The 18,458-nt window shown below is 36.1% G+C and overlaps 1 protein-coding gene across 6 annotated transcripts in view; it reads left to right on the top strand.

Annotated features, from left to right (window-relative positions):
• The window catches only part of pde4d (phosphodiesterase 4D, cAMP-specific), a gene marked incomplete at its 5' end in the record, with an annotated part of 191,973 nt that overhangs the window by 144,380 nt on the left and 29,135 nt on the right, over positions 1-18,458 (top strand). For 4 of the 6 annotated variants that reach the window (XM_079826723.1, XM_079826722.1, XM_079826724.1 and 1 more), the window contains 2 exons: positions 17,934-18,125; positions 18,329-18,365. In XM_079826723.1, coding sequence (XP_079682849.1) covers positions 17,934-18,125; positions 18,329-18,365 — 229 coding nt within the window. Of the gene's footprint in view, positions 1-2,472; positions 2,628-5,001; positions 5,322-17,933; positions 18,126-18,328; positions 18,366-18,458 lie in introns of those variants that run through there. The other 2 variants (XM_079826726.1, XM_079826725.1) reach the window with 2 other exon arrangements.

The following is an 18,458-nucleotide window of genomic DNA, read 5'->3' as shown; positions in this document are numbered from 1 at the left end:
AAAACACAGACTTAGAATGTACAGGTGAAGGACACATGTCAGATAACGTGAAGTATAAATACAAAGTTTGCAGATGAAGGAAGAAAATCAAGTTATTTTTATCTAACTGTATTTTTCCCAGAATAGTGGCACAGACACATTCAGATCGTCTGCGTTGTGTTCTTTATTCTTCCGGCATCGGCCCACTAATGTTGCGTCTGTCTGTGCATGGTTTTATTTCATCCAACTAATTATGAGTCGGTGGTTTAACACATTTATTATATTTAGAACATTCAACATATTTAAAAATAACTTTGTTTTTCTTAGATCAACTCCTGATGACTTATTTTCATCAATAATTGGTTGTAGGCGAGTGGGAGTGTGAGATGCAGCAGTACATTATCAGACACTTACCATCTGGTATCAATGTAGTACTTTTAGACAGACAGCATGGAACGTTCTCTTGGCTTGAACAAAGTAATTAATTGCTGAAATGATGAATAATATCAATATATTTTTTAGTATTAAAGATGCAGAAAACCAACAGAGCTGTTATCGGATCTTACCCATAATCGTTCTCACCCATGTCGCCAGGGTGTAACAGACCCTACCTGAGTTTATAAAGCTTATTACGTGAATGAACTGCATTGCTCTCACACAGGTCTGTAATGGATTTACAATGTCCCCTCAGCTTACCTTTGTTCAATGCATTCGACCATAGATGACTTTTCTGATGACTACGGTAGGGCAAAAGGTCCTTTACTTTATATTTTCTGTCAAAGAGCACTAAATGGTAACAAGATTTTTCTAAAACACCTGTTTATCATATTTTTGTGCACTTATTATAATATTTAATCTCGCATCCAACATATCAGTGAGTCAGCCTATTTTTATATACATTTAAATATTGAATATTAAACGTTTATGGTGTTTATGGCTTTTGAATTTAATTTAAATGATCTTTTTGAGGCATTCGTTTTGTTACGTTTAAATACTGGGTGCAAGAACAACAACTCAACAAGAATTCATCAATAAGAATCAATAAGAATTTGCTGTAAGAAATATGATTTGATTTCAGCATAGCAATTTCAGAATGCGTTTGCCAAACAAAATGTAAGTTGTTACATTTTTAGACATTTAGTTGTGCTTTGTGAAACAAGCTTTTTCTCATCTCTTGCTGAATTCAGTTAATCCCAAAGTACATTAGTCAGAATAATTGCTGCATACTTACAGGATAATGCTCTTGATTTTGTCTTTTCAGATACATACAATTGTTTTACAAAACTAAAATCTATTTGTGACACCCAATAGGGCCCACACACACACTCACACACAAAGAAGAAAAAAATCTATCACATAAGACAAAGAGTAGGGGAGCGTGGGGCACAACCTAACGCGGGGTTAGTTGTAACACGCATGGTTTAAAACTTTCCACACATGCCAGGATGACGAAACTTAGTGTACTTACTAGTTGCCATATCAACATTATTTAGAGGAAAAATTGTGCCAAAATTAAAAAATATTTGGAAGATTCATCTCTATTTTTTGTGTTCATTTAAAATAAGACACATCTTTAATCTTATATCTGTTATTAACAGTTGAGAATGAGTTCTTTAATGCTGATCTAACCAGCAGAAGACATGATCCGCGGTTTAAATCCCGGTTGCGCTGGTGGGGTGTGTTGTAACACTGCGTTACAATGAGCCCCTATTAGAAATGTGCTATTATATTCTGTACTTTTATGAATTATTTTGAGAAACCATGAGAAAAGGGTGAATAATGACTGAGAGTCAATGTTCAAAAATGATTCATTATTATTATGTTTGGAACTATGCTGTATAGCTGTATTTAGCGATGCGTTTGTTGTTAAACTCAAAAATGTGCACATTTTAAAAATAAAAAAGCCATTATTTTATTTTAAAAAGTTAATAATTGTATTTTATTGTCATGGATATTTTTTTGATTATATCAGATAACAATTTAAGCTGTCATTTGGTTATGTTACAATGTACCCAACCTACGGGGCATGTTGTCACATTTCACTTCCATTCTGGGTAAATCATGAAAAAAGTATACACTGTATTAATGAAACAAAACCACATAATTGTACTAGACATGTGTGAAATTAATGTGGGAAAAAGTAAAAACTCTGAACCCCAAGTGGATTTACATAAACTGAGACAGCCAAAAAGGTTGTGCCCCGCTCTCTCCTAGTAGAAAAATACATAATTCTTTATTGAACAGGACCATACAATTATTCAGGACATCAACCCTGAGCCAAGTCAGCTGACAGGGGCAGCATATTTTTCAAAGCTGATTGCTTTCTGGTGACATAGTTTCATGTACAGTTTACCAGCACTGAAGCTTGTGTTTCCAACATGGCAGTTGAATGCGAGAGGGCCAGACAGGTGTTATTGGATTATGGGATGAGGTCAGAGTAGTGACGTGGACATTTTCCTCACACAAAGCTGAAGCCCTCTTATTTGTGGTCAGTCAAGCTGTCAGTTTCATCAGGACACCATGGCTAGTGAATCTCCAGGCACTTCTCCTCTTTCTCTCTTTCTTAGCACTTTTGCTTGGAACGGCCGCCAGCTTCATATAAACTCACTAAAAGGCAAGAAAAGGAAACGCTGGTTCAAGTCACGCAGGTACAAACAGACTTGCATATTAAAGAAATATATGGTTTACAGTATACCTTTTTTAATCTGTTATCAGTGCACACTATTTGTGATTGTATCAGCAGTGACTGTTTTATTGCACGGATATTTTTATTTTATTTTTATTTTTTGCAGTGGTCATCTGAGTTTAAAACTGTCTTAAAGATCCTCCAAGCTAAATTTCAAAATCTACATTTTTGTAATAGCGTTTAAGCAAACAAATTAACTCGATTAAAACCTCTGGGATACATTATATAATGGAACTTTGGCTTAATTTTCACAAGTTGTTGCATTGGATTCATTTGTCATGTGTTTCATATGTTGTAATTTTTTTAAAAACAGTCTACTACATTTTCTGCTGGCCATATACATATACATACATATACATATATGCATGCTTACATGAAAATAGCCATTGTTGCTGATGTGGCAATAATAAATTGTTTGTTTAAAAACTGCTAATAGGCCATTAAGTAGCTTTAATGTGGACGCCATTCAAAAATGTATCACTGTCAATATACATGTACATGTTTATATAGAAGAATAAAAAAAAAAAACACAACACTGAGAAATATTCATTGGAGTAAAAAAGAATGTGAATATAAATGTATTTATGGTTGGGCAGTTCTACAGAACCTGAGTTAATACTTTGCATTCTGTAGTAAAAAATGTAGTTTGATGTTCTTGATTTTATCCATTACTCTCTGCTTTATTCTCTTGTGAACACAGGGGGGCAATGATGCGCACAAACATAGATTAGCTGTTGATATTGTGTGATATTGCTGTGATATTATTTGTCTATACCTAATGAGACAAACACACACTCAACCTAAAAGTATCTATTCTAGCATCTTTTTCAGTTTGTTGTAATTTAGAACTGACAGTTATCTCTCCCAAGCTAATTGCTTCGTAATCAGACATCTGTAATCCTTTCACTAAAGATAAAATCAAGCCTGTTGTCTAAATGTGTATTGAAACCATCAAGTGGGCGGAGCTGTAAGGGATACTCTCTGCTTTGCTGTCATTGGTTGGAGCATGTCATGCGTCACTGGAACACCTCTGAGGGCCCTTGGCATGGGTTAATGTGTGAACCGTTAATCGCAGCGGTAAACAAACTAGTCAAGCACAGCCATGAGTGCTAGATTGTTCTTTGTTGAAGAGTTCTCTTAATTGAATGACATTCAGTACTGTACTAGTCATTTTTTCATCGCATGTTAGTCATTGCACATGTATGAGAACCCTTTCGAAAAATACATTTATTCAAGTGTGCTATTAGTATACTTCTTTTAAACTAAAAAATAAGCAAGTATTCAGTCTACTTTTTATTTACTTCTCAGAAATATACTTAAAATTGCACTTAAGTATACTTGAATTGAAGTATACTTGACTACCGACAAAAAAATCTTAACTATATTTGGCCTATGCTTGTACTCAATTTTTGATCAAGATATGCTTAAAGTATAATTAAGTATTCTAAGTATACTTGACTTGTAGTTGTGTGTACTCTTTTGATTGAGTAGCCTGTTAAATACTTTTTTATATATATAAAACTTACCCGCATTCAAGTGTTGATTTAAAAAAAGGATGCATGAAGCTAGAATGGAACATAGTAGTATACTTAAAGTGCAAAAAAATTATATATAAATAGTCAACTATAAGTATGATATGATATATTCACTTAAAGAAAACTTACAAGTATACTTGCAGTATAAAACTACTAAACTAGTACTGAGTATACTTCAAAGTGTACTTTCATAAACTAAAAAAGGTTCTACTAGTATTTGACTAGTAAACTATCCGTATATCTATAAGTTTACTTGTAGTATAGTTGCAGTACAAACAAAAAACTTAGTTGTTAAGTAGTTGTGTACTCAAAAGTTTACTAATGTTACACTAAAAGTGGCCAAATTTATAGTCCCAAGTAGTATTTAAACTGTACACTTAAAAGTATACTTCTAGTACATTGAACTACATAAAATATACTTAGATTATACTCTAACTTTACTTATGTATACTTATTTTTGTGAGGGAAAGCGCACTTAAGTTTATTGTAAATGATTGCTTGCATCATCCAGGCTACACAGGATGTGCATTTTCACACTAAATGCTTTTGACTCAGCGTGAATTCATACTACTGGGAAACACTTATACATCTGTTGGGATCACTTACCTTTCATTTTCCCCCGTCATTTGAAAGCACTCAAGTTGAGGTGTAAGTTTCCTCCTCCATTCATTTGTCTCAAACATGAGGAGCACCCAACCCCCGACTACGTCATTACTACACGAGTCCAAGCAAAGAGCCCTGCAGCCAGCCAGGAAGGGAGGGAGGGAGGGAGGAAAGTAGGCTACATAGGGTGGGAGTTTCAGGAGAGAGAGTGAGAGGGGGAGAGACAGATTGTCTTGCATTATAGCAGACGGTTGCTGAGTGACACAAACAGTGGAACTCCTGTCCGGTCAGTTTGAGAGTCCCGGACCACGAGGGGCCTCTGTCAGTGGAACAAACAGAGGCTGGGCCGCCTCGACCGAGTTATGTTCACGCTTGGAGACGCACATGAGGACTGAAAACAAATGCACACTGTTGGGATTAGCTGTAGCCGCTAGCAGAGGGAAATCCACTTCCAGAATGAGCATTATCATGAAGCCCCGGTCGCGCTCCACCAGTTCACTTAAGATCACCACAGATGGGTAAAGGAGAACTTTTGACTATCTCCTTCTGTTAGTTCCCTGTGCTTGCTGTTTCCTTCTCCTGTCTTACACCAACCAATATCTCTTTTTAACATCTTGTGTAATTCTCTGCTTCCTCTTAAGTTTTAACCCCCATTGTTTTTTTTTCACTTAACTTCCATAAATTGAGTTCCACTGTTCCTAGGGAATTTCTCTTGTATTTACATTCTCTTCCACTAGTACCTTTCATCTGGGTTTTTCATTTACTCTGTTTCTCGCTGACTTGTTAAAGTGTAACTGTGGGATAGATTTAAACATTTATTGATGGATTTGTCAGAAATGGGGAGAGAACTAGATTTCAACAAATTGTACAATTTTGAATACATTAAAATGGTTTTCATTTTAGTAAATCATTCTGTAATATGTATTTTTATGTATAATGAATATTTCATTATTTATTTTTTTATTTAACCATAAGGACTGTAAATAATTTTGAATCTAGTTTCGTTTATGCATCTACCTCCTATTGTAGATTAAAATAAGTGCATAAGACATTAAAAAATATGGTTTGAGATTATGGAGTTTATGCAAAAAATTTAATTTGTAGCCTAATGTGTGTGTTTTTGTAGAGTGAACATGATTAGATATGAAATATGGCTGGATTTGCTGATTTTAGTCATTAAAAAGAAGCACAGTATGTCGACCAGTACATATCCAAACCGTTGTGCATTCACTTAAAAATAGTAAAATGGCAAAAAAAGTGAAACGGATTATTTTCATATGAGGATTATTTCCACACGTTTTCAAACAGTGCCAGAGGGCAGATACCTCACCCTAGTCTCTCTTGTTCCATCTTGTTCTCCATTTGTATGTGCTTATTTTAGAAATGGGTGATGATTGTTTGTAGAGGACGGATTATTTTGGTACACCAGTTTTCAGTCTGTTTGAACACACTGTGCATGTGAAGTATAATTTGAACAGTCATCCGCCACTACTGAGATTTTGCATATTGGTGATTCACAGGCTTATTTTGGTGTATAATTCCGTTATGTTTTGGCCTGAACGTTTATAAAGCAGGCTTGCAAAAAGGAGACAGGTTACTTACCCCCCTTTGCTTGTGGAATGCTCCATTTGGTCTCCATGAATAACAGCTCTCAGCTAAGCAAACACAACCTTGCTTTGAGAATGTTCAAGTGTATGTGTGTGCTTGTGCGTTTGTGTGTGTGTATGAAAAAAGGTTAAGAGGTCAGGATGGAGGAAAACTCACTGACATCTTAATGATGTCATTAGTGCGAGGACAATGTGCGTGTGTCAGTATGTGCTTCCTTCACCTCATATACTGACCCTATTGTCTGCGGTTCCTGTTAGTTTTGTTTGTAATGCATGACAGTGACTCAGCTCATGTCATACACACCAGTCATTCATTTACAGTTGCCACCTCATATCCTGTCATTCATGCTAGTGACATTTGGGGTACTCTAATAAAATATCATAATTTGAATAACAATACTGCATGGTTATATTAAGCGCACAAATCAAAACAGTACAATGTTACTGACTATTCAAAGGAATAGTTCACCCCAAAATGATGGTTATTCCGATGTATATTACTTTCTTTCGCTTGAAAGCCTTTTTGACGCTTGAAAAACCACACACAGCGATCGTGATTTTAATTCATATGACCCCAGTGGATAAATCCGTGTCTTCTAAAGCAAAACAATAGGTGTGTACAAGAAAGATACTAATATTTTTTTACCTTTTTAACTGTAAATCATTGCACCTTCGAGTCTGCTGTCATACGAACGTTCACGTGAGAGAAATTGTGATTCGTTTGTATTTATCTGAAGAAAGAAAGTTCTCATGAGGGTGGGTAAATCATGAGAGAATTTCAATTTTTGGGTGGACTATCTCTTTAAGAGAGGTCTTTTATCTTTGGTGGAGTGTGTGTAAATCTGTGTATTTGTGCTTCTATATAAAAGTGATGGTTGTGCATGGTCTTGTATGACATCTAATCTGATGGAATAGATGGACCACATAAAGCAGTTTTAATTGGATGGCTCTTGATGTGTTTATCTAACAAGGTGCTATAATGTGGCTGTGATGTCAAAGTGCAATATTTGCATTCGTGAAAGTGCCTGTTAAGGTTGGTGCATGTTTTTCTGTTATTAAATATGGCGGTCACTCCTCCTCTGTTGATCTCATTCTGTACACAAAGATATCGGTTATTTATATGAGTGACAACCATATTTTACAACCAAATGAACTCTTGAAAACTCTTGTGGTAGTGGACCGAAGTCACTTTCAAAAATGTTTGCCATATTTTCTTCAGCATTTTAAAAAACTGTTATTTTTATACTTTTGACAAAGCTTGATTTGATTCATGAATTATTCCTGCATGCTATTTTTATTTGCACATCTCCTTTTGAGATGATTCATGTCTCATGATTGACAAGAAAACCGGCTGTGCTTTGGGAACAGCCTCATGTGAAACATGATGTCTTGTACATTCTCTTTGCATGGTGTCCCACTTTCTGAATGACCCATAGACAGGCTCTTCATTTCCTGTTTTTTTTGTGGACCACATGCTGTTAAATAGAGCTTAGGAGGTAAAGCAGTCATGTACAAGTTCATTAGCTAAACTTTTGGGAAAATTCACTGCCAATCAGAACTTCTGTGATTCTGAATGTATTACTTGGAAAAACTGTATTTTAATTATAACAGTATTCTAATTATTATCTAAAACTTTTCCCCAGATCTACTTTGGCAAAAACCATGGCAAAAGTTGATGTTTTGACCATTTTTGACCCTTATTGAGAACAAAACTCAGACTCAAGGATATAACACTCTAAAATATTATATATACACACTACTGGTCAAAGGTTTGAGAACAGTAAGATTTTTTTAAATGTTTTTAAAGAAGTCTCTTCTGCTCACCAAGGCCGCATTTATTTGATCCAAAATACAGCAAAAACAGTATTATTGTGAAATATTTTTACAATTTAAAATAAATTGTCTTTTTTTTCTGTTTGAATATATATTAAAATTTCAATTTATTTCTGTGATTCAAAGCTGAATTTTCAGCATCATTACTCCAGTCTTTAGAGTCTACATTCTAATATGCCGATTTGCTGCTCAATTTGTTTTTAAAATTATTTATATAATAATAAATCAATGTTGAAAACAGTTGTGTACATTTTTTTCCAGGATTATTTAATGAATAGAAAGTTCAAAAGAGCAGCATTTATCTGAAATATAAAGCTTTTGTAACATTATGAATATCTGTTCTATACTGTCACATGATCCATTTAATGCATGTATTAATTTCTTTAAGTTCTTTCCCAAAAACCTTTGAACGGTAGTACAATGTTACAAAAGCTTTCTATTTCAGATAAATACTGTTCTTTTGAACTTTCTATTCATCAAAGAATAACTGCTTTCAATATTGATAATCATTAATGTTTCTTGAGCACCAAACCATATTCGAATTATTTATGAAGGATAGTGTGACATTGAAGGCTGGAGTATATGCTCAAAATTCAGCTTTGCATCACAGAAATAAATTACATTTTAAAATATATTCAAATAGAAAACAGTTATTTTACATTTTTATAATATTTCACAATATAGCAGCTTTTTTTTGTATTTTTAATAACATAAATGCAGCCTTGGTGAGCAGAAGAGACTTCTTTAAAAACATTTCCGTTCTCAAACATTTGACCGGTAGTGTGTGTATATATATTGTTTTTTTGTTGTTGTTGTATTTTTAGTTGTTATGGGTTTAAAATGCTAAAATGTAGTTTCAATAGTGTTACATTTCTCAGTATAATCTTGTGTTATTGCTGTAGTATTTTCATATATTCTGGTGGGTTGATACAGAGCAACCGACAAAAATGTATATCGTGGCCACAAGTTAAGAATTTGTTCTCTCGTTTTGGTATATCATGTGCATTATATAATAATTTGTTCCCTCGTTTTACTAAATCGTGCGCACAATATTATAACTCCTTCCCTTGATTTTGTAAATTATGGGCACATTGTACTAATTCGTTCCCTTGTTTTGATTTAAGTAAAACAAGGGAACTAATTATTGTGTCATGCGCACAATTTAGTAAAACGTGGCAAAAAATTGTTATATTGTGTGCACGATTTGGTAAAACAAGGCAACAAATTATTATATTGTGCGCACTGTTTACTTAAAACGAGGGAACGAATTAGTAAAACATTTTGACACATTAGTAAGTTTTGGGAATGATTTGTTTATTCGTGGCCACGATACACATTTTTTCCCACATGTCATGTGCTGGACTCCACAGGTTTGGAAAGGTCTTTATTTTCTTTAGTCACGGTACTTTTGGACTCATGAAAATGTATTTTAGTTTTTTTTACATGTTTATGTCCAATCCGAAGTGTTTTCATGTAGCTCTCGCATATGGCTTACATTTTACAAGACATTTCTGAACAAGAGTTTTCTGTTGTCATTTTATTTTTATTCTAAACATTAGTACTCAAAGTATTATTTAAGTTTCCGGGAGAACTCTGTGAACTCTCTGAGCCTTGTCAGTGTTAACTGCCATGCTAATTGGAAAAAAATAGTTTAGTACCTTAAAGTTTAGGAACAGCCAGTCTTAATTTAAATAGCTTAAATTACACTGCCAAAGAGATTGGGCAGGGTATCTGTTATCACTCACTGTCGTCCACAACAATAGAGCGAGCCGGTTGGACATCTGATGCCATAGATGGTATAGTGGTGATTGCAGTTAATTATCCCTTTGATTTTAAAGGGACAGACGTACTTGATCTTTTTGCTAAAGCACCATTGAACTAATTGGACCACCATTCGTAGTCATTCATGCGGTTTGTGAAAGGATAACGCAGTGCGTTGAGATTTGTTTTAGATAATTGTATAACAAACCACTTTGCTTTTTATATATCTTTCTTGACTATAATTTAAGTTGTCCTTGTCTAGAGAGCTAGAGATCTCAATCTGAATGCAGCGTGCCTGAATCTAGCGCCAGAACAGAGCGGGTTTAATGTTAAGCCTTACATGAAAGAAAGCACAGAAACAGGGAAGGTGAATTCAGGGCAGGTTAAGGACTTGACCTAAAAAATATTTTGTGAATATTTTGGATACAGAAGAGATGAATTGCAGCATACTTACTTTAACGTCTATCATTTTCTGTGCTATTTTTACTATTTACTTTGAACAAACTGCTCTAATTTTAGTGGCTGTAACTCCGTTTCACACAGATGTAGCAGTAGAACCATGGATGTAGTTCATCATGTTAACTCTGGAAATGTTTCACTAATATTTGACAACCAGAAAGTACTTTCTTATTTCTAATTTTGTGTCATTTAATATTTTTATATTTATCATAATTATAATTTATTTATACACTTTTTTATTAATCTATTGTTTTATTAATTAAAATGATAATTTATTCTTGTCAGATGTTTTGCTATACATTTCATATACATTCATATATTTTTAGTGTCCAAATACATTTTGGGCCAATTGTATGTTTTACGATAAAAGTTAAGTAAAGTCTCCAGAACTCTACAGAAAATTCTCCAGAAGCCCTGACAAGTTTGGTAATAATTTCCGCTTGAATTCTTTGATAATATCAGTAGTGTCTAGAGAGAACCCACCCAGTTCCCATAATGACTTAAAATAACTGGAAGTCATTACGATTATCTAGAAATGGCTGCATAATGTATCATGTATTGGGTCACACAGCACTGTTTGAGGTCAAAAGAGTTTCTATCCAGTTTCCATCCAGAGTTTTTACAGTTCTTTTAGTCAAATGTAACCATACACCATATACGTGTATATGGCTTTGACTACACCTATCTCAGGTAAACTGATCTGCGGTTAACAACATTACAACTTTTGTTATATTTTGACGTTTACTGTAAGAGTGCAACAGAAATACTTCTGTTTTTTTTTTGCATCTGTGCCATGTTTGATATAATTATGACAATGTTTGTATATCTGGAACAAAAAAAGGTGCTGTGTGTTTGGACCCACTGTATAAGATGTGTTGGTGTGCGTTTGCACTTGTGTGTGTTTGTATGTTAAAGATGCAGTGTGTGATTTTTAGCGGCATCTAGCGGTGAGGTTGCGGATTGCATCCCCCCTCCCTTTCGGAGCACATAGAGAAGCTACGGGGCCAACACAGGACAAAAATGTTGTTGTCGTAGAGAGCAGAGAGTGACTGGCGCTCTGTAGAGAAGTTTGTCTGTTTTGGGATACTGTAGAAACATGGGGGTGCAAAATTGGTAATTTCACTATAAGGGGACACGCGGTATATGGTGATACAAATGGCTCATTCTAAGATAATAAAAACAGAATGGTACATTATGTCTTTATACTCCACTGAAAACATAGTTATGTACATTATATTGCATTTCTGTCAATAGATCCTCATAAATACTACACACTGAACCTTTAAGTGTAGTTTAAGCAGGCAGTGATACTTGTAGAGGGAACAGATGGATACCTCCACATACTGCTTATTTGATAGAGGGAAATCAAGGGAATGTTATGAGAGCACTATCAAAGGAGGAAGACATGGACGAAAGAAAGGATGGGAGTGATGTATTTTTTGATGTAAAAAAAACTAGATTATTCACACATTTTTCTGTTCAAAACACGTTTTTAATATATTTTATAATGTAATAATTTCACAGTAAATCACCAAATGAATGTAGAAAAAACAAAGACAGTATTTGTTCAATGGCATCTTTTTATGAATGAAGGCCAGTATCACTGATACTAATACTGATACTGATGTCTCTATGAAATAGATTCCCCAATTTTAAACATTATAGCCATTCAACATTACAGTGTAATTGAAGGCTTTTTTATTAGGCTTCAAACTTCATTAGTAGCTAGTGCTGCTGTGACTTTAAGATCTGCTGCTGCCGAACATGACGCGGATCTGGTGCGCTGTCACACGCGTCCCATTTCCTCACAACTCTTTAAGTTCATTTAAGACGTTATTTAACTCATTTAATACTGTTCTTATGGGGATACTCAACAAAACGGACATTGTGGCATAATTCTCTGTTATAGTTTGTTCAAGAGCGAAAGAGAACTCTATTCTGGCGCGCTGTCTGTGCTCATGATGCCGGCGCGTAACCCACACCACTAATCCTAGTTGATATCATATACACGTAAAAAGTCATTTTGGCGTATAAATCACACGATAAATACAATTTGTGTTACAGATACGCATTTCATGAGAATGTGTTGATCAATTGAGCACATTCGGCGTTAAAAGCTGGAAAGACAGTCAAAACGGGCAACTCCGCAGTGAGTCATGGACGTAATGGCAGAGCCAGTTTAAATATCCTTTCTAGTCTATATTTCCATCTTGTAATGCTGCTGTTTTTGGGTATTTTTTTTATATAAATAAAGTGTCTGCTCTATTAGCCTACAAATAGAGTTTTTAATGGGTTATGTTATAGCCCTGCTTGTTTTTAAAGAAGTATATACGCTATATGTATTGACTGCATGATCATTTCACCGTATTATGTACTGCCACGCAAATTAAGCTGGTGCGAGCCGGGCAATGAGTAACACTGCATTAGACAAAGCAAACTGCTCACAACACTGCTATTTGTTGATGGGCTGGTCATTCTCTTAAAGGGTCTTACTTTGAGGAATCAAAATTAATTATTATCTTGATGGCAGAATTTGGAAAACAATGTACAAAAAAAGAAAATCTGAGATTTTATATGCAAGAATATTGATTGTTAATACATACACTACTGGTCAAAAGTTTGGGGTCAATACGATTTTTTATTTGAAAGAAATTGATACTTTTATTTAGCAACGATGCATTCAATTAGTGATAGTGCATGTGTGTAAATTAGTGATAGTACAGTATAAATGCAGCCTTAGTGAGCATAATAAACTTTTTTCAAAAACGTTTGAATCGTAGTGTATATGGAAAAACACAGATATATATATATATATATATATATATATATATATATATATATATATATATATATATATATATATATATATATATATATATATATATATATATATATATATATATATATATATATATATATATATATATATATATATATATATATATATATATATATATAAAACAGTATATATATACACGGATCAGGCATTACATTATGACCTGATGAGGTGAAGTGAATGACACTGATTATCTCTTCATCATGGTCACCTGTTAGTGGGTGAGATATATTAGACAGCAAGTGAACATTTTGTCCTCAAAGTCGATATGTTGGAAGCAGGAAAAATGGGCAAGCGTAAGGATTTGAATTTGACAAGGGCCAAATTGTGACAGCTAGACGACTGGGTCAGAGCATCTCCAAAACTGCAGCTCTTGTGGGGTGTTCCCGGTCTGCAGTGGTCAGTATCTATCAAAAGTGGTCCAAGGAAGGAACAGTGGTCAACCGGTGACAGGGTCAAGGGTGGCCAAGGCTCATTGATGCACGTGGGGGGCTCAGGCTGGCTTGTGTCGTCCGATCAAACAGACGAGCTATTGTAGCTCAAATTGCTCAAGAAGTTAATGCTGGTTCTGATAGAATGGTGTCAGAATATGCAGTGCATTGCAGTTCGTTGCCTATGGGGCTGCATAGCCGCAGACCAGTCAGGTGGACCCCTGTCCATCGGCGAAAGTGCCAACAGTGGGCACGTGAGCATCAGAACTGGACCACGGAGCAATGGAAGAAGGTGGCCTGGTGTGATGAATCACATTTTCTTTTACCTCACGTGGATGGCCGGGTGTGTGTGCATCACTTACCTGGGGAACACATGGCACTATGATGCACTATGGGAAGAAGGCAAGCCGGCGGAGGCAGTGTGATGCTTTAACATCTGTAAAATATTGTTTGGTGTGAGCAAAGGTGGTTTTAGAGGTAGTGAGTGATAATATATATATATGTTTCAATATAGAATATGCTGTTTTCAAAACTAATAGGTTAAATCGCTGGACATGTTTTGTCCAATCTCTCTAGAATTGGTGGTGTCTTAATTTTCATGTAAAAACATATTGTTTTCAAATGCATGCTAACTTTTTTTATGGGTATTATTAAAGCCCATATTCCCCTTTGAAGTGTAAGCAGTGCATTTTTGTGGGTTACAGTAAAAGGAGTCCGGTCTCATTCATAATGCATGTCTAGAGTTGGGATTGTGTGAGACGGTAAGCCGGTGCATTCCTGTGATATGACCCAAGAGAGATGAGGGCAGCACATCCACGGGCGACACGCCGCAAGCTCTAACTTTAACTGTGAATAAGTCAGTTCTCAATGAAACACAAAAATAAAGTCAAGACGTAAAAGTACTGTACATGACGCAACTCCAAATGTTGTTTTCTGTTTACACTGCTTTGATTGCACTGAACACAGACAATAGGAAGGTCGTATGCCTGAGTTTAGTTCTTGCTGACGTATTTGTTCTCAGTCAAAACAAAGCTCAATCCACTGATTTATGTCGGTCATAAATCATTGGCCCTTTATGTGCGAGACAGTACTGTGTCTGCTCTCTGCTGAAGTCACCAAGATTCAGACTGACCCACTAATATGGATTTATTCATCCGCACCACGTTACTCGACTCAGATGTGAGCCTGCATGGAGGTGATGACGGTGAATAAGACTTACAGCCACGTCACCGTTCAGGAAATTACCCAAGGCAGAGCAATTATATTAATGCTCCCTGGGGATTATGGGTCAGCATGTTGTTGTAAACACAGTTGGGAGGATCTAAGGACTAGGGAGATGAAGGTTATAAACAGCACACCTGCTGGTCTGGGGAAGCCCTTTAAAGCCCTTTAGGACTGACGTGGTTTTTTTTATTTTTTAAAGGTCCCATGGCATGGCATTTTTCTATTATTTTATAATGTTTCCTGAGGTGTACTTATATTGTTAGTATGATTTTTACATCATAAAATGTCATAATTTAGAAATAAAAGGCATTTTTTTCAATACTGATGTTTGCCCTGTGGCTGAATGCCCTGTTTCAAGAGGCGTGTCTGCTGTGAGACTTCAGTAAAAACACCCACTGTTGTGATTGGCTGACATCTTTGGATTTGAAATGAGCGGAGGGGGCGTGGTTTAACGAGGTCTACGAGGCACGAGCAGGCACGAGCTGCTGCCAGAGAGACGAATGGACCGGAGTTCACTTCACATCAGTTCTGTCAGTCTCAGTTCAGTGAACGGTTGTAGTTACAGCATATACTTCAGGTTATTAGTCTATTTCTAGTCGGAGGGACTGTCACTCATGTCAGAAAGTTAGTAACTTTAGTAAATTATGGATCAGCGCTGACTGGAGACGCAAACCGTTTAGAACGATTCAGTCCGATTTGGTGAACTGATTCGGTTCACTAAAAAGAACCGGTTCAAAAGAAAGATCGTTCGCGAAACGGACATCACTAATGTACCAGAGACGGAGCTCAGCGATTGCTAACAAAGTTATTTATAGTAACTATTGAGTTATGAGAGCGCTGTCAGTCAGCGCAAGTTTATTGTGTTTGTATTTGAGAGTTCTGAATAAACACGAGTCCCAGTCACACCGAGTCCGTCTTCATCATTATTACCAACTTTGTAACACATGCAAAGTACCATTACAGCTGTCGAGATGAACGAGTTACGAGTAAGTGTTGATAATAACATAATTTTTTAGATATGTTCCTATCATATGAAAACCGTCAGTGACGCGCATTGAGTACACAGCGCAAACAAAGACACAACAGCAGTAATTGAATGTAATCCAGTTTATTTTGGGGAAAGCTGCCTAGCCCGGATATGCTCACGCTTACCCCCCTTCTGCTTAATCTCGCGCCGCGTTTGGTGCCTCCGCTGTGGGCCAGATGCAGTACTGGGGGTCGGGGATGTTGAATGCCACCGGCCAGTGCAGGCCGAGCTTCGGCGTGTGTGAGGTTTATCTCTAAAGATGTTACTCTGCTAATGTTGAGCAGAAACGACTGTATGCACATTTTAGAACAGATAGACACAACGAAGACGTACATAAACACTGACTCACAAGATAGAAAACACGAAAACACTGTTCTGTCTGGAGAGAGAGAAGCCGCAGCGTGTGCAGTGCACAAATAATAAATAATTAGCTACACATAAGAAATCACTGATCACAGATCAGAAGGAACTGAAAAAAGACTTCTGTTTTCATTTGTACATCCAAACACTGAGAAACTGCCAGCGTTCACTCGTTCACAAGCAATGATCTCTCGAGCGCTTGCATGGGCGTGACAGATTCTCTGGGCGGAGGAAAGGGCGGTAACCGTTCCTGCTTGGACGTCAAACCAGGAGACTTCAGGATTGGCTCGTCTGGCCTGTTATTTTTTCAAAGGCAGAGAAAGACACCCAGAACTCGGGTTTACACTGATCAACATTTTTATCCACTTGGGGACAATATTCAGGCTAGGGGCACTCATATTAATGTTGAGAAACCTCATAAAATGAAAATTTCATGCCATGGGACCTTTAATGTATTCTTTTGGGGTTTTATTATTTTGCTGTCACATTAAGTTGGAGCAAATGTTCAGAGTTCACACCACAACTATAACGGCACAGAGAAACAATATCGTTGGAATCACTTCCAATCAGAATCCATCCTGCTTTAAAGAGCTTGAGCATTTAAAGCAATAGACAACAAAACTGAAATGATATCGTCTGCTGTTGTGGACGCTAATATAGTTAGTTATTTGTGACCCATGCTAGTAAAATGAGTCGCAATGAGCACATTTTTAAAAATTAGTTATCGTCACTTTAAAATAATTGTCACTAAAAATGACTGAACTACACCTATTTAAAGTCGATATAGTCAGCAAAAAGTCAATTTTGAGAAAAAACAAGTTAAAGTTTTCGGAAGGCTCCAAAACAAAACGACCTACAGTAGCAACCATACCTTAAAATTCCTGTTAATAACACCAAATTTGGCACACACCAAATCAAAACCAAATATCTATAGGAAAAATATATATTCATCTCTTTTTTCTCTCTCCATGATACAAAAAAATGTTTGTTTAACATTAATGAAACAGACAGCCTATATACAGTATTAAGACCTACTGTACCGCATGGATCAATATAATGTTACGCTTCAGATGTTTTTCCCCAACAGTTAACCTAGTGTTCATTTAAGACAAACAGATAATGTTTGCGTGAATACTCCCCAAGACAGATATTTTGAAATACTGTAAATCTGTCTATATGTAAATAAGGGAAAGTTACTCATCTCAGAAAACGTACAAATAAAGATACTTTTAGATTAGGAGGGTTTGGATCACTAGACGAAAGCTTAATGAACTCATTTTTGTGAAAACCTCAAATCGACCAAAATTGAAATTTTTCACTTGTTTTGCCTGTGTGCATTCCGACTCATTTTGCCAGCACAGGTCACATTTGTAGATATCATTCTTGGTGTGAACAGGCGTTTACAGTAGAATAGAGCCAAAATTTGTCAGAAAAAAGGCAAATGACCAGTTCCTAATGTAAAATTGGTCAGCAACACGCCCACATTGCCAGAAATACGCAACTCTCACTGAATATGACCTGTGTAACATTCTACTCTATGTTGTCCAGTTCTTACATTTGACATCAGCTGTCTTGTTGTTTTGTCTCCCCAGCTTTGATGTGGACAATGGCACGTCATCAGGACGTAGTCCGCTGGATCCCATGGCCAGTCCGGGGTCAGGTCTCATCCTCCAGGCCAACTTTGTGCACAGCCAGAGGAGAGAGTCCTTCCTGTACCGCTCTGACAGCGACTATGACCTCTCACCAAAGTCTATGTCCAGAAACTCCTCCATCGCCAGTGACATGTGAGCAAATGTCTTTTTAAATGTAGAACCGGTTTAGTAGCTTTTTTGTGTGTGTAGACAAATGTATAGCCTACAAGTAGATTAAACTGCAGTTCTCAAAACATTTCTATAAATTACACATTTTATGTGAAAATGAAAAAAAGGGAAAGCCAGGGCTGTTGTAATTAGTATTTTATGCTTTTTTTCTTTCTTTCTTTTTGCAGACACGGGGATGACATGATTGTGACCCCTTTTGCACAGGTATTGCAATATTAAATATGTCAATTTTAAAAGGAGATGGTTTGACAACATTACAAAATTAATAGAATTATATAACACCACTGAACTCATTTT

Source organism: Gobio gobio (genome assembly GCF_949357685.1).
Source record: "Gobio gobio genome assembly, chromosome: 10".
Lineage (NCBI taxonomy): Eukaryota > Metazoa > Chordata > Actinopteri > Cypriniformes > Gobionidae > Gobio > Gobio gobio.
This window is presented reverse-complemented; position numbering and strand designations above follow the sequence as displayed.